Source organism: Telmatherina bonti, assembly GCF_933228915.1.
Source record: "Telmatherina bonti genome assembly, chromosome: 6".
Classification (NCBI taxonomy): domain Eukaryota; kingdom Metazoa; phylum Chordata; class Actinopteri; order Atheriniformes; family Telmatherinidae; genus Telmatherina; species Telmatherina bonti.
In genome coordinates, this window is record NC_136624.1 from 16,897,444 (window position 1) to 16,918,492 (window position 21,049).

Here is a 21,049-nt window from a genome sequence, read left to right on the forward strand (position 1 = left end):
AGTTTGAAAACCCTTGCTGTTGCATCACAGCAGACTAGAGGAAAAGTGTTGCTTTTGGGACCCACCAACCACTGTTTCATAAGAGCCACGGAGGAGGTGCGTCTACCTTTCATCCTCCCACTCCTCCTTCCTTTTCCCCAGTATAAAACATGATTTATGTCTAGAGACTTATACACTGTCACTCTAAAAGAAATGGACACAAAGTCTCTTTCTAATGAGTAAAACCCATGTGCTTCTGAGGAAAATGACATGGACTTCAAAGGGAATTTACTTTTAGGTTGCTCATCTACAAAAACAGACACAGACTTCATATATTTGTTTGAGCACCAGTGTGCTCTGGGTGGCATAAAATCAGATGTATTTCACTAGCTAAACTTGAAAAGCATGGTTTCAAGACAACTTTAAAGTTTCATTTCATATCATTTCACATCAGTGTTCGGTTGACGAGCAAGTAATATGATAAACATGACTTCTTTTTATGGTTTTGTTTATTTAAATTCCCACAAAATGGGATTCATAATAATGAGCCAAATGTGCCCCTGTTTTCCCTCTTTGCCATTTTACCACAGTAGCTCAGAAGGGTCAAACCTAACCCTGGCTTTAAAGCTGGAAATGTTTCATTTTTCACCGCCATTGTAGATGTGGTGCAATTTTCAGGGTGAACTGCTTTATGTCACCAGAGGGGATTATATCCTGCAAAGGACCACAGGCCAGGACTAAAAGCTAGATTGGCTGCCTGCAAACATAGAGTTTCAGGACAGTCAATTTGAGTGGGTTCTTTGTGTGGAGGCACTTTTTCCACTTTTAAACAAAATGGAAAAGAGGATAATTGCTCTTTGAACCTGTTTCAATTAGCCACCAGAACTTGTGGAAGTAAAACCATGCCTCCACATCTGGGCAATGACTTCTTCAGTCTGCAGTGGTTCAGTGTGTGAAACACTGACATCGACCCTACTGCAATGTAAGGACCTACATGGTGAATGTGAATTGTGACAGTCAGTGTGGCAAATGTCATTATGTTTGCTTTTTTACACATTTTTAGTGGTCAGTATTCAAGTCACCAGAGCTGCATCTACAAATGATTAATTGTCATGCTTATCATGAGTGAGCCAGCAGGCAGTCCGCAGTGTTGACCAGAGAAGGAGTGTAGCACTTAAACACTAATGCAAAATCTTTTCCATGTTTAGACCAAGCCATTAGCTTTGATTAGAATGTTATGGACGCATCCTGGGAGTCCACCAGATCACGCTGTTTATTTCCAGTGTTTTATTATCCTGAGCACATGCTTTGTTGCATTCGTCTCACAGTTAAAAGTTAATGCTCAGTAAAGTGAGGAAGAGTATGTTAATGTTGCAGCTGATGGGCCGGGAAATCTAAAAATATATGAGCAAAGCATACGAGACTATCTCACTTTTTTCTCTGTGCAGTGGATGGTCTTTCCTACTGGTGCAATGTACATATATATGAGAAACCACTGATGCTAGTAGAAGTGTCTGTTTTGCAGAAATGCAACCTAAACAGAGTAAAAGGACAACAACAATACTCAAGTACAGTTCTCGTAGATAGTTACATTTCTTTTCTCTTTTTTATTATTTTAATCTGGTGATTTGAAACCACAAAGTACCATGATGTGCACGCAAACAACAAACAATAGCATTGTTTTCTTACGTTTACAAAGTAAGTCTTGTTAAGAAAAAGGTCAGAACCTTCGAATATTTATGCTGCGTTTGTTTATTTAAGCCCAAACCAAGATGCTTGGGGAAAACACAAGGTTATTTGAAATATTAGTCATTTTAAATCAATTAAGAACACACAGAGATAATTGTTTCCATAGATGACACTTAGATTACTATATGTAATGACTTTAAGTGGTGAATGCAATACTTTTTTTTTTGCTTCCTTTTAATAACATAGTGTGACAATTCTTTGTCCTTAGCCCTGACAAAATGTAATTGTGTGTTTTAAGGCCTCTACTTACATTACAATTGATAGAAGCACACATTTTAACATCCAAGTGGCAGACACAATCAAAGGGAATGCAACAAAGTACATTTTTGGTGCTGACTCAACTTTAACATACAGTTAAATAGCTCATTCATCTGTCTTTACGAAGTACAAAGTGTTATGAACAAATGAAAAGTAGTGACCCAGAAAAAAAGCTTTTCATGACCAGAATTACACAAGTGACTTCAAACAAGCAAAACTTTTTAATTTAATTTGTGTTGTTGCCGTGGATTCAAACAATTAGTGGTTAAACTGCCAATATGTATTAATATCCAATGTAAATGCCAATGTGCACCTGCACCCATTACATGGAAAGTCGTGGTCTAATGCATGCATGCTGTACTGCTGCCAGGAGAGGAAGTGTGAAAGAAGTGGTTCACAGTTAGAAGAATAATTTAAAAATAATATAACATGTATTAATCTGTATAAATTTTCTAAAATCATTGCAGTTCATAAAATAGTTTCTTTTTTTTTCTTGCTACTTGTCAGTTTAATTAGTCATTTTATATTGATATATGAATCTTAATGCTACTCCATAAAAATTATCCTTTATTTTTCCAGTCAAATATTCATATGTTTAATTCTACACATAGCCTGTTGGAGACCAGGTGACCCGGTTTTTTGAAAAAAAAAAAAAAAAAAGGAAGAAAGAAAAAAATACTTTGAGGGCATTTTGGATTTACACTTGAGACACACTTGCTCCTAAAAGCCTTAACGAGGACTATGATCTTGTGTTTTTTGTCAGTTTTGTAATTATCTTTAGGTATACTTTATACTGTCATACATTTTTCATTATAAAGCATACTTCATAATCTGTGTGTTACTGTATATTTATCTTAGTTATCTTAGTTCTTACTAATGTGCAATAGAAACATGAGAACACCACACAGAATGTCCCATGCCAAGATTTGAACCAATAACTTTTATAACGTGAAAGAAAACAGTGCTAAATAACACACCAATGTGCCTTCCATGTCTGCACCAACCAAGGAATAATAATAATAATGATAATAATAATGATGGTTTTCCTAGAAAACAATATAAAGTGCTAATCATCCATCTTGGAATCATATAAAACCTATTTGAATTTCAGCATGTTTGATTTGGAATAGTGGGGGGAGCCTGATCAGGCTTTTAAAGCTGACTAAGCTTTGACTGGAAGAGGGAAAATCTCCCATCGATGACAGTTTTTCAGCTGATTCAACAAGCTGAATCTTTGTCACAAAGATTATCTAGACTGACTTTGTGGCAGAGCTGAATAATCAGTTTATCACCCATTTATTGATTTTTTTTTTTTTCACCAAACAATTGGCCAGTTGTTGTTTACATGTTAATGGGAATACAGTCATGGTAAATGTAAAACATATGCCACATGAAACACATGCTTTCTTATTAAATATTAGAGTTGACAAAACTAAATGAAAACTGTATGAAAATCATTAGATATGTTTGCATCCTGGGTGGGAATAATGATGATGACTGGATGTGTTATTGCTTTATAGAATGTCACTATTTTGTTTGGAAACAGAGTAATAATATCCCTGCAACAGTGCTACTCTCAACACAGAGGCTAACTTTTGCAATTAAAAAAAAAAACAAAATAAAGGTTACTCTCTACTGGGTGAACACTTTATTAATCTAATAGTCAAATTTTGGTAAAATCTTCTCTGAGACAAAAAAAAAATGGTAAAAAAAAAATTTAAATGTTATGTCTTTCTTCTGTGGTTTATTGATAAGAAAGAAGCTTAAACTAAAATTTCTCAACTTCATGAATGCCAATAAAATTGCTACGGATAGATATGTTGCTTGGTTGATGTTGTGACTTTTTTATTAGTTTTTCATCCTTCTTTGTAGCTTATAGCCCATGCCTAGTCTTATCAAGTCGTGTGCTAATTATAAGTTTTAATCAGTCATGCAGATGCTACCAGCTAATGCTACAGTCTTATAATAACAAGCAAGGATGTCACTTCCTTCCTCCCGACTTTAGACAGTTATCAACTAAATCGTTATAGATTTACTTTGGCTCACTCCAGAAGACACTACAAATGGTAGTATTTACATATAAAAAAAAAATATATAAAGAATCATAAAGTGTCAAAACAAAAACACAAGTACTTTGAATTCAAAATGTCTCTGCAGTGTGCACATCGAGTTACCTTAAAATTCACCCTATGTCTGCTTCCTTTTTTAAAGTCTTTAAAAACCTGACGCCAAAGTCCAGGCAAATCCTTTGTTTGGATGATGCAAAGCACATTTCATGCTCTCCTCTCGTTGCGTCTCCTCCCTCCAATCTGAGTCGTAGCATGGCTAATCACCAGGTGGCTTGGCTTTCTGTGGACTGCAGCTGTAATTTAGAATAAAAGGGATGCTGCTCTTCTCAGCCTAAAGACTGCTGTTAGATGTTGTGAGTTGATGTTTCTGTTCCTCCCTCACAATGGCACATGCCACAAGGTAATTGAAGAAGAGGAAGGAGAAGACACTTGCTGGTAAAAAAAAAAAAAAAAAAAAAAAAGGTTGGCACAGCAGAAACTGTTATTAGACAACTGTTAGCCAAAGCTAAAAAAAAAAAAAAAAAAAAGATAAAAAAAGTGGACTATTTAAAATCTACCCCTAGAGTATTCTACAAAGTGCATTCCCAACTACGATTATGCAAATCAAGTTTTCTTTTCTGTATATACGCTAGACTAAGATCATCATTTGTTTTCATCTTGCACCATCTGGCTCTTTGTCAGAGCTGCAACTCAGGTACTAGACTGAGCCCTGCTCGTGATTTGACCTGCAAGAGGAGAGTGAATGTGGATATTTAGGAAAACACAACAGAACCAAAGAATAGGAACAAAGCTTTAGCATTTTAGATTCTCTTTAAGCCTGGCTGTTTCATGCTAGGTACAAGCTGTACCAGAAAAGAGCTCCACGAGATTAAACCTGTAAATTTCATGCATTCATAGTTTGTTGCTGTTGTCTGCCACTATCACAAGTTTATGAAGCGGAAAAAAAAAATCTAAATGATGAACAACCAAACAAATAAAAAAAAAAAGAAAACAAATCTTAAAAACTCCTGGTTATAATTACATCTGGTCATATCAGCAGGAAATATCCAATTTACTTTCATTGATGTGCAGCTACCTGAAGAAACAGCCAGTTTAAATTAAATCTTGTACAACATTATGTTGGTAATCCCACAGTGATGCATATTTTCATTCTAGCCAAATGCAGCACTGGCTCACTGGATTGAAAAGCACACTCAACAAAATATAATATAGTCATTGCTTGCAAACTGTGGGGCCATAATTAATTACTTGTGGCTTTTGGGACAGAACATGCAACCACTCATGAACCAATTTGCACCTGGCAATACAGGTAATGTGATGAGCTGCTGCTCTGACAAACTGGAATCCATGCAAATCAGCATTACTCTGGATTCTGTTTTTCAGATCAAAATTTAAAAGTTTGATGATGTTTTAATCATGGTTACTCCACATGCTTTCAAAACTTTACAAAATGAGTTTAATCGTCATGGGCAAAAATGAGGGAGCACACACAAAAGTAAACAAAAAACAAGCTTAAGTGTGTGAAGCTGAGATGTCCTGGTATGTTCCAATAAATATTTCCTTAGTCCTGGTGTTTGCACATCCATTAACCATCAATTATGAATGTTTTTCTCCAAAAGTCTGATGCAACCTGTCTTTCTGCCCAAATTTATGGATAAACAGACAACGCTCAGGAGTTGCTCAGTCCCGTAATGAGGACACCGAGAGACGACATGCAGTCCTGGGAATGAGAACTGAATGTAGGCTGTGAAGAAGGCGAGAAACTGAAGCAAAGCTGAGCCCGCTGAATACTGTGGTCCCAACAGAATGTGATCAGTGTTGGCAACCAAGTCCTGCTTTGAAGTATCTCATTAAGCGAGTTTTTGTTTTTTTTCCATCAAAAAGATCTGAAGACAGCAAAATTTCCCTTGAAGTGTAGGGACACTCAGTCACAACGGCAAAAGAAATGTGCATCCCGTCGTCTTGGGAAACAATTTGATATAATATCAAAAGAGCCATAATACATTTCAAATTAATGCAGGGTGACCTGCTGGTTTGTACAATTATTCTCAGTTGGAGATGGCATGGTTGGACCTGTAAAAGTGCCCTTGAGAGATAGTTATATTACCACCTACCTGCTACAGGGGCAGTACTGTCTGGCTGACCCAAGTGTAGGACAACAGCATATATAAAAACAAGTCTTCTGATGGTTTAGCAATAGCATCTGAGTTTCACATGAATCTTATGATCTGTCACAACACGGCCCAATGGTGCTCTCCAGGGACATTTGGGACGAGTGGCGGATGAGCGGGGCCATTGTAGGGTCCACCATTGAGGAAGTAGGAAACAGCTTGTACCAGCCAATCACCATTGTGCTGAGGTCCAGCTCCTCCAAAAGGATTCGAGCCACGCCCATGAAACATTTGCGATCCATTCGTCCGTAGTTTCCCCAGACAATCACCTAAAGAGGCAAAAAGCCAGAAAATCAGTGGATTTGGTAAAAACCAGGTTTATGTCCTTTCTCCAAACAGTTCTTTTGCTGCTCAAGTTTCAGCTAAATAATATTTCATGTTAATTAACACAACTCCATATTTGGTTTTGGATCAGTTCAACAGCAAAAACCGGTTGTTAAATATTTCTCTCTACTGCAGATCAGGCTGGTGCATCAGAGTAAATGGGAAGGTTTGCATGTGTTTGTCGGAGAAAGAGATTTGTGTGTTTGTTTGTGTCTTCGGTGTCCTCTGTCTCCAATGTCCTGATAACATCAAGACCCATCTCAGATGGCTCTATATCTTGTCAGGTGGTAGACAAAATAATCAATATCCATCAGCGCATATGTTCTCTGGTGTGGGGGTCTTATGTGTCTATGCATCCCAGCATACCAAGTGCCTGCAAGCAATTTCCATAGAGACTCAGGGGCCAAATATGTTTCAGTCTGTTCTCTCTCTTTTTTGAAAGAAGGAAAATCAGCCAGTCTGGCTACAATCACTTCTTCAAAACAAGGTCCTATCCTCAGCCACTACAAATTAGGAAAAAAAAAAAACAGCAAAGAAGTGGGTGAAATTATGAAAAGAAGAGCAGAAACATGCTTAATGTTTAGTACGATAAATTAAATATGCAGAGCCATATGAGTCAGCCTTCAAGTGGGCTTCAGAATTGAACCTCGGTGGAATGGATGAAGGAGTTCTATTCTGAATGAAGAGGAAAGGTAAAGGTCATGTGTAGTTTGTTGGCTGAATATACACGGTTAAAATGCAGGTGCAGCGATGGACTGGCAAGCTGTCCAGGGTGTACCCTGCCTTTTGCCCAAAGACTGCTGGAATAGGCTCCAGCTTCCCCACAATCCTTAATCAGACTAAGCGGTTAAGATAATGAATGAATGAATGAAAATGCTGGTGTTTTTAAGCCCTAAAGTATCAGAATCCCCTGGTAAGATTTCTCCAACTTTAGTCTCTGCCGGAGCCACTCAGTCTGACAACAGAACCACACACCAGCAACTGGATATCAACACATTGACTATTTGTAGCACCAGTTATGGCTAATTTAGCAAAGAGATCCTAAAACACATCAGAGGAGGCCAGGAAAAGAAACAGAGTAACTGAGCAAGAGATAAGACAACATTGACATCACCAAGACTTTTACTGGCTTGAAAGAGCTCGGAGAAGAAAAGGGATTCTATGCAGATGCTGTAATGTAAATGTTGTAAATGTTTTTGTCTGCTCTTGTCTAAAATGATTTTACTGAATATTTGTCATGTAATGTAATTTTTGGAAAGTGCTGGAGGCCATTAAGAAAAGTCTTAGTGCTGACTCAATCAGCTCTCTAAAATTTGCAAAATTGGGAAATGACTAAATGAAAACTGTTGCTGATTTCAGCGATTTTCTTCATTCAGTATGACTGAGATTGATGAAACTTGAAGGACGGCAACACAGGCAGCAGATAATTAAGAGGGAGGCGTTTAGTGACTAATTATGGAGTGACAGGAGCAGCGAAGCAGCCAGAGGCAGAGCTGTAGGCCTCCCCACCGAACGGATCACAGTTTCTATCAGCTCATTACGGACGGAGCCTGACATGAAAGAACAGGTTAAAACACTTGAAAGCAGATAGAAACATGTCTGTATAGAAACATGACTATGAATGGAAAAAGTCAAAAGAAAGAAAGAAAATCAGTAACAAAAGTACCATAAAAAAAACTAGAGAAAAAGGATGAAGAAAAGAAGAGCATGAGGTAAACACTGACGTTTTAACAGGGAAACATTGAAGGAAAGAATAGGCAAATAATGAGACTCAACAGCAGTCAAGCAGCTTTTTTCTGTCTGTGGCTTTTTTGTGACATTTTGTGCAGAACAATACAGAAGCTCCGGAAATGAGGGAAGGCAATCCACTCATCCAGTCTATTCTCTTTCAGGTCAGAGTCAGAAATACCAAACACTTAATTTCAACTTCCTCTGCTGTGGATCATCCAGACTCTACCATCTAAGCTCTTTCAACAGCTGATGTATTTTTGAACTTCCATTAAACAACTCGAACTACAGCGTTTTATTATCAGAGAAATATTGATGATAATGTCACATGAAAAACCAAATGAGTTTGTGATTTTCTGTGATTCAGACCAACTTTTTGGTACAGTGTTTTAAATCTATTATGTCTGTGCTTAAAAAAAAAAGAAACATTTGTACAGGCATCAATGCTTCCCCAAACAATGAGTCCAAATAGCATCACAGTTGTATCTTGAAAAGAATTAGATGAACTGTGTTACTCATTTAATCACATTTAAATATTTTTACACAACTTTTGCACAAAAAAAAAAAAAAAAAAAAAAAAAGAAAAGAAAAGAAAAAAAGAAAAAAAAAACATGGCAAAGCTAATGTTATGGTTTGAGTAATAAATGGCACCTGAGGTTTGACTTAAATGTTCTATTAATTTCCTGTGATACATTCACATGGTATTCATTTTTTCTTTCAAGGACAAGATCTTTATGTTTAATTCTTCTCTGGTTTATTTCCAAAGAAAATATCAAAAAGCAATTGTCAGAAAGCAAATCAGAAAGCCCACTTTAGTGGTTACATGCTACTACTGCGTTGTCTTACCTGAACAACTTTCCCTTGTGGGCTCTCTGAGAAGACCAGGACCTGGTTGTAGAGAGGATCCAAAGACTTCCTCACTGACTTGGTTTTCTTCTTGGCCACACAGATCCCATTCTCCAGAAGGTAAACTTTGATATACGCCGCTGGAAGGACAACAGGCAAAAAAAGAATAATAATAATTATGTATCAGCAAGACTCTGCAGTTTCTCAATTTTACACCTTCCAAGCATCCCAGCCCTGTTTGTGGAAGCTATTTGTCACTCTGGAGGCTGCTGTGTCACCATTTGCTAGCCTGTAGGTGGATTTTCTTGTTCCATGTCATATACAAGACCACAGAAGTAAAACATTTGCATTCATGAGAAACATTCAATTAAACATTTGATGTTTCTGATATAAACCCTGTAAGACAGAGGTTTAAATCTTTTGATCAGTTGCTTTGATCATATTACAAAGACACACACTTACCTGGAGGTCCCTTTGAACCAGGTTTCATTGTGAGTCCTCTGGCCTGGACAACCTCCACCTCCAGACCCCCATTCCTCTCCATCAGACCAATCTCTACATCACCTGGATGAGTCAAAACACAAGGACTTGAAGAGTGCTTTCATATGTGATACAATGTTTTAGGAAAGCTTTGAAAATTTAAAAATTGTAACTCCTTGAAGGCAATCATCAGTGAGAACAATACTTAATGTAATTAGCTGTTTCGACACTTTTAGTAAGTTATTTTTGTTTGAGCCACATTCCCTATTTTGGCTCAATGTCAGCAATTTAATTATCTTTACTCATCAGGTGGCAGCTGATATGGGGAAAAAATAAGAGAGTCACACATTGGCTTTGGATGTTTTCTTCAATAAAAAGTCCAGATTTTAGCTCTTTGTAAACATGACTTAATTTAACTCATTAGACATCAGTTCCCAATGACAGTTTGAGCTAAATGTTTAAAAAATGACAAATACATTCCCTTTATGTGACTGAGCACAGATGACGACGAAGTTATTTCTGGGTTCTCAGACATTATATAATGTTGGACCGGACAGCAAGTTTGGAGTGGAATTAGTCCAGTGAGTATCACTGTTGTTCATCCAAGGACACTGTCTGGCTGCCAGCATGGATACTGACCCACTTGCAGTAGATCACTGCAGTGGAGGACAATGTGCATACAAAACATTCAATATATTTGGTCTGGAAATGATTAAATGAGAGATATTGTGATAGCCACACTGTGGTAAGACACAGCTCTGATTTACAAGGTATCTTTTTGTTAAAGTTAAATGGATTTTGTTGTCTTTAATTTCAGTTTTATTATTGAATAAGTCTTTTCTTTTCCATTTTCAGAGGCATTTTTCAAAGAAAAATATTTCTGTTCTTCTCTAAGGAGCAAATTGTTTTTTGTTTGTTTTTTTGTTCTTTTTTTGAAAATACAAAATACATTAGGTTTTGACCAATAAATCTTCCTTTTAGATTAAAAGATAAGAAGACAAAGAGATTTATTTAAAGATATTAATATAAATACAGGTCAAAAAAATAAATAAAGTACCAGTTACCATCTTGTATTTCTGTCACCCAGTAATAATGCAGATGATACATTTCATCATGCCATAGTTTTATCCGATAAGATAATTGAAAGGCATCTGAATATTCATCTGAAATTGCCCAATGTCTATGTATTTTCAAGGCATGACCAAGAGATGTGTGTGAAGTCTAATCAGTTTCAGTCAGTTAATCCTTTAACTGAGCATTGTGTCTAATCAAAAAAAAAAAAAAAAAAAAAAAGAAAAATGACCCTTTTGGCATCCCAGTAATATCCCATTTGTGAGAATCAGAAGGAGATATGAAGCAATACTTCACTGAAAGATAATGGACCCAGTCACAGCAATCATTCAATTGGAAGCACAAAAACAGCTGTACAACTTTTGCAAAACTTAAGTGATTAACTTCACTTGATATAATCTATATTTCATATGACAAATAACAGAATGATAGAGTCTAAATCTCTATCCCATCTTACCCATGGAGGTTGTTGCAAGTGTCTGTCGCCCAACAAACTGGGCCGGCCCCATCCCATCCAGAAAGTCACTGAACTGTGCATCTGATGCCAGACACATGCCACTGTAGTTAAGACTGGAAAAAAAAGAGAAGAAAGGCAGACAAAGAGATTGTTATAATTACAAAACACATCTTAATGCAGCTAAATTCAGAAGAAAAGGGAATCTATGAAAGATAATGTAAGAAATAAGAAACAGAAAAGAGACTAAAGCAAATGAGAGAAGTAGAGACTGGGGTTGTTATGATGATTGAAGACTAAGTAAAAGATTTATCAAAACCATTCATCATCAGATTTCAATGCAGTTAAAAATGTAACTAAGTTTAACTAAGTTAGGTTTCAGAAAAGCAAAAAGTTCAGAGTAACTCCCTCGAACATTACTCTGTTGGCTGCAGAGTTTACCACGTGTCTTTAACTTGTGTGTATTAAACAGAATCAGATCAGAGTGCTTTGTTGGCAGACTGCCAGGTACTGTAACTATATGTGGATATGTTTGTCTGTGTTTTCTAGGCAGCAGACCTCCACAGATTTTGTTTCATCATACCCAGCAAGTTCAAAGAAATTTTCTGGTGAACAAATTTTAAACAAATTTCTCTGTTCTTGCAGCGTATGTGCAGACCTTGAGAGTGTGTAAGTTAAACAGAAAATGACCTTAATACATGACATACTGTATCATAGAGCTAGCTGTAACTTGTTATCTGGACAATTATTGGAGTGGTTTCTGTATCTAACTTGTCTACATCGTGGGTCTCTCTCGCTGCACTATTAATAAGGCAGACGGAGATGAGGCTGCGGTTGCTTATTCCATTGTCTTTTTTAACAATTGCCACATATGATAACAATGCTGCACACCGGAATGCTACAGACCAGATCAGTCGATCACAGAGTGCTGGATCAGATGCGCCACAATTATTGTGTTTAATGTTGTTCTGAGAATTTTACATTTATCTAGTCTTTTACATTTAATGAGCTGCAGGCATGGTGGTTAGCATGTGGCCTCACAGCAAGAAGGTCACTGGTTCGATCCTCGGCTGGGGCGAGGTTTGGACAGTGGCCTTTCTGTGTGGAGTTTGCATGTTCTCCCAGTGTATGCTTGGGTACTCTGGCTTCCTCCCACCATCCAAAGACATGCATGTTAGGTTATCTGACTACTCTAAAATTGCCTGTGAGCGTGAATGGTTGTTTTTCTCTGTGTTGCCCTGCGATGGACTGGTGACCTGTCCAGGGTGTACCCTGCCTTTGCCCAAAGAGTGCTGGGATAGGCTCCAGGTTCCCTGTGACCCTTCATTGGATTAAGAAGTTAGGATAATGAATGAATGAATGAGCTGCAATTAATGGCTGCTTCCTGATGTAGTCTTTTTATTATCAATTATCATATTTTAATCATACAATTTTATATATATATATATATATATATATATATATATATATATATATATATATATATATATATATATATATATATATGTATATATATATATATATATATATATATATATATATATATATATATATATATACATGTATACATGTAAAAAAAAAAAAGAGGAATTACTTTTATTTTCTTTTGGGTCATGTGCTCAAACTAGGACAGTTGGGTTTGATTCATTTTGTTGTTTGTACTTTGAATGCTGAACTTGCATTGATAACAAGGAGTTGTCATGAACTTTGAGCATTCGCAAAAAGGATATTTCATGTGGCTACACAGAGACAACCACATGAGAGTGCCTTGCAGTGAACACAATCATGACCTCATTTAAAGGTACCATTAGTCACAGCCATGTTCACAGCCAAGGATCAATTTTACTCTTGTGACTTTCTCATTTTGGCAGAAAAGTGGCTTCATATCCGTGTTGTTCTTGTTGACCATTTCCCCTAATAGAGTGTGAGCTAACAAGGACAGGCCTGAGTAACCACATGTTACCCTGTCCCTAACATTTTGCTTCTTTCCATGTAATCTCTAGAGATTTTCGTTCAATTTCACTTTCATTTCTCTCGGTTCTCTGTTCCTTTGCAGTTTTGCATTTTGCAACACTTCAGTCTCCACAACATAATAAAAAACTATTGTCTTTCACTTCAATTTGTCCTCTTTACATCTACTTTATTGGTTGTCTTATAATCATTTCTGTAAAGCACTTTGAGCTGAATGAGTGATTGATAGTTGACAGTTTAAATGAATCCCTACTCTAGTGCCCTGCAGCACTTCAGAAAAACAGACACTATTGTTTATCTTGTATTTACTATTTATGTGGAACAAATAATCTTAATATTGTCCCAGCAAAAAAACAAAAGAAAGTTGCAATGGCCATTCACTTTAGAATGAGTGGACAAACTCTGCAGTCATAACAAATAGACTGTTGGATAATCACATAGATGAGATTTGCCATTTTATGCACACATCAGCAGTTGTTAAATAGCTTCCAAAGGCCATAATAATCCTCAAATCTCCTTTACGTCCTTTTCCTGGCATGTATGTCCTACATTTACATTGGTGTATGTGTTTCTGTGCAAATCATCAATAATGCATTTTACAAATTCACTTATTTCAGTGAGGTGAAAACCATCTGTGTGTGCCTGGGTGTGTGTAAACAGGCTAGCAAAGAGTGCTGTCATGCAATAAGTCGAACAACATTAGCTGACTGGGTATTACTGGGTGATGAAATCCTGAGCTTTAGATTATTGCGTTTGTGTGTGGAGCACATCTGGGGATTATGCTGCTGATTCACAGAATATGACGTTCAATGTACAACACATGCTGCAAATAGATGATATGATGGATAAACTCATAGTAGTCGGTTCTCATGGCAATTTCGTGAAGCACAACAGCAACTTGGAATAACAGGAGTTGTGTTTTTTTTCTTGATGTAAATGCAGATGTAATGTTGTGTAACAGAATGAAATGGTCAAAATAAATCAGAGTAAAGTTGTAGTTTATGTGGAATGCATAATTTGTTTTCACTGTATTGCTCCTCTCAGACTGGATGAAACCTGTATTTTTCAGTAAAATTCTATGTTAATGAAAAGTAACATTTTTTTGCAAACATAATAAAAATTATTTAACTGCATCTTTTAAACATATATCTCATGACAATTTACCTTCCTGTCTCGACTTTTCAAAAGATCCTGGGACTGTGGTGATCTAATATCATACCCTATGCTTGGCTCATTGTTGATTTAATGTTACTTAAAAATCATAATACTGAAAAAAGACATCAGTGTCTTAAAAAAAACTTACAAGTCATTTGAATGAATACCATTAATTATTTTAAAAACAAAACAGAAAAAAAACTTATTTTATCATGATACAGACCAGACACACCTTCAGTGACCATACTACAGCTAAATCCATGCAGACATTTGATGACTTTGCAAAAGCAATTGTGTTTTTGCCTGGAAGACGATAATATTCAGCAACCATATGAACATGCACATATCACACTGGTGTTACAGAAAAATGTCAACCTGCACTGCTTGCACGGTATTTACTATGTGTAACTTTTCAAATTGAACATCCTTCAAACTGAAGAGTTAAATATCTAGAATAAAGTGTTTTGTTCCACTAACACAGAAAACCACTTCAGTTTGGCTCCATCAGAACCATCAGCAGAGGCACACACCTCCTCTCATTCACTAGGTCCTGAACTGCTCCAACCATAAATCAATAAGCTCATAAGTGTGATTGGATGGTGTTAGCTAACAAAGTGCTTATTCATTGCTGTGTGTGAGTAGGCATGAAGCTTTTCAATCAGCAGAGTGAGCCAAACAGCTCATGGAAACACAGGTAGACAGAGAGACAAGCAGCAATTTGCTACTGATGATTTAAATGATGCGGCGGTGCAGCCAGCTTAATGATAAAGCTATGGTTCCCCTTGATGTCATAATGCTTGTACTGCAGCTTGGAACAGATATAAACCACACTGCTCTGTAGTTGCCCCATTTAACAGACTGATTTTCAGCCCAGCTCATCTGTTTGAAAGTTATTTGAAATTGATGACATGCCTTTAACCAAATAAAACTAAAATATCATCAAAATTAATTAAAAGAAGTTAAAAAAAATAAATAAATAAATAAAGGGATAGCAGAAAGAAATACACAGTTAGAAATTAACTTGGAAGCTATTTTTGTGTTTGAATGCACCCTAAAAAAATAGGCAACCAGTTTACTTAACTAATTTACGAGTAACTTCTTTCCTCCCAAAGGAGAGCCATGAAATCGACAAGCAGAAATGGATTGAATTAAACTGTATCCTGCATGCTGTGGATGGAAGATCACCATTTCTGACAAGCAGGACTTTTTGAGAATCATTGTTAATTGCTTTTGATTTGACGGCTTGACTCAGCTGTAAAGTAGGACTGAGACTGAGTTGCCAGCTACTGTGCAGGCAGCTAAAACTGATTCATCGTGCCTCTTTGTCGGTTTAGGCTTCCAGTTTGAGCTGGTAAATGTGTGTTATAAATGAAAAGATGAGTTGTGGCCGGTTTAAGAGATTCAATTGCAGCAGACTCAGTGAAAATGACGAAGTCCACCCTAGTATTATGGGTTCATCCCAGCTAGTTGGAGCCAGTAATGACTACTGCAGGGCTTTTTGACACAGGCCTGTTGATTGTATTCTTTCCTACTGTTGATTAAAGAAATAAAATAAAACAGATGTAAGCAGGTCCAAGAGGTTCATCCCTAATTTGTCCTCAAAATTTGTTTTGAAGAGAAATGCAATTGCTGATAAAGTTTTTTCTCAAATAAGGTAAATGTAATGCATCACTTCTTTCTTGCACAGTATCCAAACAGAACAAGACAAAGGTGGGATATGTAGTGATCTTGGCCTTCCAGGATTAAAAGACATTCGAACTGGATTAAGAGAAATTAAGAGAAATTGTCATTTCTTTCTCTGCAGTAAGACTGGTCCACAGGACGAGGAGGGTGACCCATTTGACCCAAAAGGAGGACGACACCCAGAGATTTACACCCTTTTCTCTCTACAGAATGCGGCTGTGTCAACACAAAGGGAGTAGAACATCTAACAATTTATAGTTGCAGGTCGGGGGATGCCGAGAGTCGCATCTGACCAAACCCTGGTTCTTGTCAAAAATGACACCTTTCATCAAAGTACCAGACTTCATGGTGCCAGAACAACCCCCTCCCCTGACTGAGAAAGAGACTGAAAGAAATTCAAACTTCTTTCCCCAATTGAAGGAAACTTTAGATGCTTAACCTCATGCTCTTATTCTTCAAGTTGTCCAACCAATTTAACTTAGTCTGAATGACTGTGGTTAATTGTTTTTGATTGAATTTCTTCTTTTCCATTATTTTATCTTGATATGTGATTTAATTCTTTGAACTGATCACACACCGTTCTTCCGAACGGGAGAAAGTACAACAAGTGTTTATTTGTAACCAGTATTTTTCCCGAGATCAGTAATTAACTAGAACCGTAGCTCCAACTTTTTCCATTGCGTCTTAACACGTAAAATATGGAACTATCTATTTTTGGGACAATCTGGATCATCATCACGCCGCTCTGGAACTAGCTACGTAGACCTGCCTCTTCTGACGACAGACGGTCCATTCCCCGGAGACTCGCAGTCCAGGAGAGAACCACCCGGGTTCGCCAGCTCAGCGACCGCTTCAAAAGTAGGATCTGATAGCACTCTGACATTTGTGATGTCCCAAACCAGTACATCAAATTCTAATTAAATAATTAAATTTGAATTCTTATCCAAATTTAGAATTATTGAACACGTTCTTATCAAAGATTTAAGTAAGATAATCATCCCGATTTATTTGCTTAATTCCAACCAGTTTCTTCCTGCTCCATCTCATTTAATTAATTTCAGCGTTCCTTATTAATGTCATAAATGAAATTCCATGCAGACAAATCCATCATACCATCTCACCAATAACCTCTCCACCATTGCTCATTTCCACTGTTGTATGTTTACCATCATTGTAATAAATATGTATAATCAATTCATCCGTTCTTGTCATAATTTCTGAATGCACAATTTCTGGTTCATTCGTTCTTAAAATTTACTCCTTTAAACTGAGACTGTTTATTGAATTGAGTTTATTTCAGGTGTCTCATCCGCCTGAATCTTAGGTTAATTAAAAGTGATGAGTGGTGCTCCGAGGTAATTAATAAATTCATAATTTGTAGAGGCCTATTCCGCTACAAATAACCTAACTAATAAGTCCAGGTGAATCGAATGAACAGGAAGCAAAACAGGAAACAAGACACAAGGGGGCTAAATACGTAAAACTACTAAATAAAACAGGAAACTAGAACTAAAGACACAACACAAAACACATCATGACAGTTACTGGGAAAGCAACTGTTCCTAGAGGCCTCAAAACACTCAGAGCATCTTCAGTTTTATTAGACCTGGTTTAAATAGTCTGTGTGATGGCTGGTTGGTGATGAATGATGGGCTTGGTGAGAAGGTGGAGAGAAGGAGGTGAGAAGAAGCAGATTATTACAGTCTGATCTTCCAAAAATAGGCAGGGCAGAGAAGCTGTTTGCATTTTTAACATTTGCATGAAATAAGTCAAACATTTTATTTTCTCTGGTAAAGCAGCTAAAAATCGTTGGAGTTCTGTTAAAGTTGCAGAGAAGGAGACGCTGAAGTCTCCAGAGATCACAATGAATGCGTGAGAATGCCTTGTTTTAGCATAGCAACAAACTTCTACCAAAACAGCACAGGTATACTCATGGTAAAAAATAATGATGGAAATTCACAGGTAACAGTTTGATGTCCCTTGTGCTGATCTTCCCTTTTATAGAGACACATATCCAGGATGGCACCACCGATAGTTAAAGGCACCTCAGTTCCACGTCCCCTTAACTTTCCACCATTTTTGTTATTGTGATCTGCATGCAAAGTCTTGAAGCTGGGCACGGATACAGTATAGTTTAGATGCATTGATGCAGCCATGCCTCGGTGAAGCACCTAATATTGCATTCCCCACATTCTTTTTGAGACTTTCTTAGCACTTCAAGTTCATGTTGTGATCCCACATTACCCTTCAGAACAGTAGGAAGAAATAGCTTGAATCTGTCCCGTTTTTATGTCTGCTTTGCATCTGCCCTGCATACTTTTCACTTCCTTTTCAACTCATTTGGGATTTTCACTGATTATCTTGGTTATATATATATACATGTGTGTGTGTGTGTGTGTGTGTGTGTGTGTGTGTGTGTATAGAGAGAGAGAGAGAGAGAGAGAGAGATGTATAAACATAGATAGATAGATAGATAGATAGATAGATAGACAGATAGCTATCAGAGCATTTCAAATAAAAATGGATTTTTATTAATCATGCAAACACCCATTGAGAAAGTCATCCATGCCTTTATGCCTTTATGCCTCTGCTTGTTTTTCTCCCATCATATTTTCCACTTTCAAACCTCCAAGCCTACATCAGTCTGTATGTCTGACTTGTTTAGTTATGTAAGTGCTGGACTCAAGCTGGTAGCCAGGCTGGCACAGATCTGCATGTGTCCTCGTAGGCTTATGTGTAGTAGTATTATAATAATATTACTGATGTCATAGGTGCTTTTCGACTGGCTTTCACTGCATGCTCTTTCTCTCTTTCTGTCCACAAATCCTCTGCCAGCTTTTTTTCAGTTGCACAAAAGACGAAAACACTAACACAATGCTGGTTAGGAAGAAAACGACGATAAAAGAAAATGGAAAATAAAAAAACAAAAGAGTTCTCTGAATTTCAAAAAAATTGTCAAATGCACATCTAACTGCTTCTGATTTAATCACAATTCCAGCGTTTTTGTTGAAGCTAAAACATCTAAACCATTTTGAGATGTTTTGCTTCCAATAGTTTTAAAATGGTCTAGTATGTTCCAAAAATTGTAAAATGTCTCTGTTACAATATCTGACATGTTTTTTTATTTTGTTTTTCCTTTTATGTTCTGTCAACAGTAAAATGTAGATATATTAGATTTGCAAATCATTACTTTCTGTTTTATTCACTCTTTAAAATGTCCCATTTTTTTTTGGAACTTAAGTTGTAAATGGAGACTCCTCTACATCACAGTGTTCATTCACAGGAGGGGAAGAGCCAAATTCATTAGTATTCTTGAAAATATTCTGCCTTCATATAAATATACAGTGAGTTTAAAACCCCACATTAGCAGTTCAATAAGTACATCAGATTTTTAAAAAGCTGATAGGATGCATGTTATTTTCATCTAAAGTTAGGTTTGCACAGCGTTTACGTTGCACATAACTGAGGATTATTACTCACTTCCCTTCCGAGCCATAGCTGTTCATGCTGTCCTCTATGGATTCATGGCTGGCCTGGCGGACAGTCCGACTGGGCATCTCCACAGCCAAGCCTGTCTCCGTGCTCCTCTGGATGCCGCCTTTCAACTTCCTGCCATCTGTATCCACTGCAGGGAGACACGTAGACAAATGAGCCCTAAATTAAGCCGCTGCACACATAGAGAGAGTGCAGTGTTGATGCACTGCATCACTCAAAAAGCACAGACCTGATGAGGAAAATGGTTGGAAAAAAAACCCTTTACAATAGTCTTTATATATGTATGTATATATATATATATATATATATATATATATATATATATGTATATATATATATATATATATATATATATATACATATATATATATATATATATTTATATAGAGAAAAGTAGTTTATCAGAACTTAAACATTAACCCTTATATAAAAAACTTTTTTTTTTTTAAATTTAGTTTAAAACTACTTTGCTTAAGCAGTGATGAGCTCCGAGGTAGAAGTTTGTATCACAGCTCAGTACATCACTGTTCTCTTCCATGTGTTGATTCTCAGCAAAGGTAATATGAATCTGTCGTTCACTGCTTGTGTTCTCCTGCGCTGTGTGTATTTTTAATTCGGACTAATTGTTCATAAAGGCAAGTAAGTTAACATGTAGTGCACTTATTCTTTTCTTTTATCATTAACCATGAAAGTCACATATGCATTACTGGCACATTCCCACTTTTGAAACACTGAAATGCATATGAACTGCCTTAGATCAGGGACATACATCTTGTTGGAAAATTGACCACAAAATCAATGCATGATGCGCATTATGATTAGACCTCTGCCCTCAAAGTGTTTGTAGTGCGTGTGTGTGTGTGTGTGTGTGTGTGTGTGTGTGTGTGTGTGTGTGTGTGTGTGTGTGTGTGTGTGTGTGTGTGTGTGTGTGTGAGATGGTGATGGCATTTATATGAAAAAGCTCAAACAGAAGCTCTTTAACTTTCTTTTTAGGACATGACAGTCAAGATGTGTGCAAGGACACCCAGTAATACAGAAACTACCAAAGTGTGTGTAACTGTATGGATATTGTTGTGATTTTAGTTTTATTGTAGTTTTTGCTGATAATCCTGAAAGTGATTAAATGAGACAGATACACGGTTTATCTAATACTAAACATATCAGGTACTTGGAAAGAGGAATGCTATAAGAAAGGGTGGCCTACTCACTAACAAACAGAGTGCTGCAAAGTTACTTCTGCAATTATTAAAGACTGACCTAGAATGGTGCTATTTCCATCGTGTTCATGTGGGACGGGACGTTGGCAGATTTGGGTTACTGCTTCTGCTTCCTGACTAGTTCCACATGATCAGTCATCTCCTGTGTTTGTCCATGCAAACTCTATCATCACTGATGTTAATTACAAAGAGCCAAATATGATTAATTTTTAAAAAAAAGAAAATGTATAAATCAGTTGAAATAATTCTTTTGCTCAAAAATTAGTTTTGATGAAGCTGGCTCTGCCTGTTTTTTTTTTTTTATTATAATAATAATTATTATCATTAATATTATTATTATTATTTCTTAAACTGCTTTGTGGATTTTATTTAAAATAATTAACAGCTGCAATTGAAATA

The 21,049-nt window shown here is 36.7% G+C and overlaps 1 protein-coding gene across 2 annotated transcripts in view; it reads right to left on the bottom strand.

Annotated features, from left to right (window-relative positions):
* Positions 1 to 6,276: 6,276 nt before the first annotated feature.
* The window catches only part of rims4 (regulating synaptic membrane exocytosis 4), a gene marked incomplete at both ends in the record, with an annotated part of 45,265 nt that continues 30,492 nt past the window's right edge, over positions 6,277 to 21,049 (bottom strand). Inside the window, 5 exons of one of the 2 annotated variants that reach the window (XM_079241470.1) lie at positions 6,277 to 6,495; positions 9,125 to 9,264; positions 9,587 to 9,688; positions 11,133 to 11,245; positions 19,419 to 19,563. In XM_079241470.1, the coding sequence (XP_079097596.1) occupies positions 6,277 to 6,495; positions 9,125 to 9,264; positions 9,587 to 9,688; positions 11,133 to 11,245; positions 19,419 to 19,563 (719 nt within the window). The remainder of the gene's footprint in view (positions 6,496 to 9,124; positions 9,265 to 9,586; positions 9,689 to 11,132; positions 11,246 to 19,418; positions 19,564 to 21,049) is intronic. The other variant, XM_079241469.1, reaches the window with a different exon arrangement.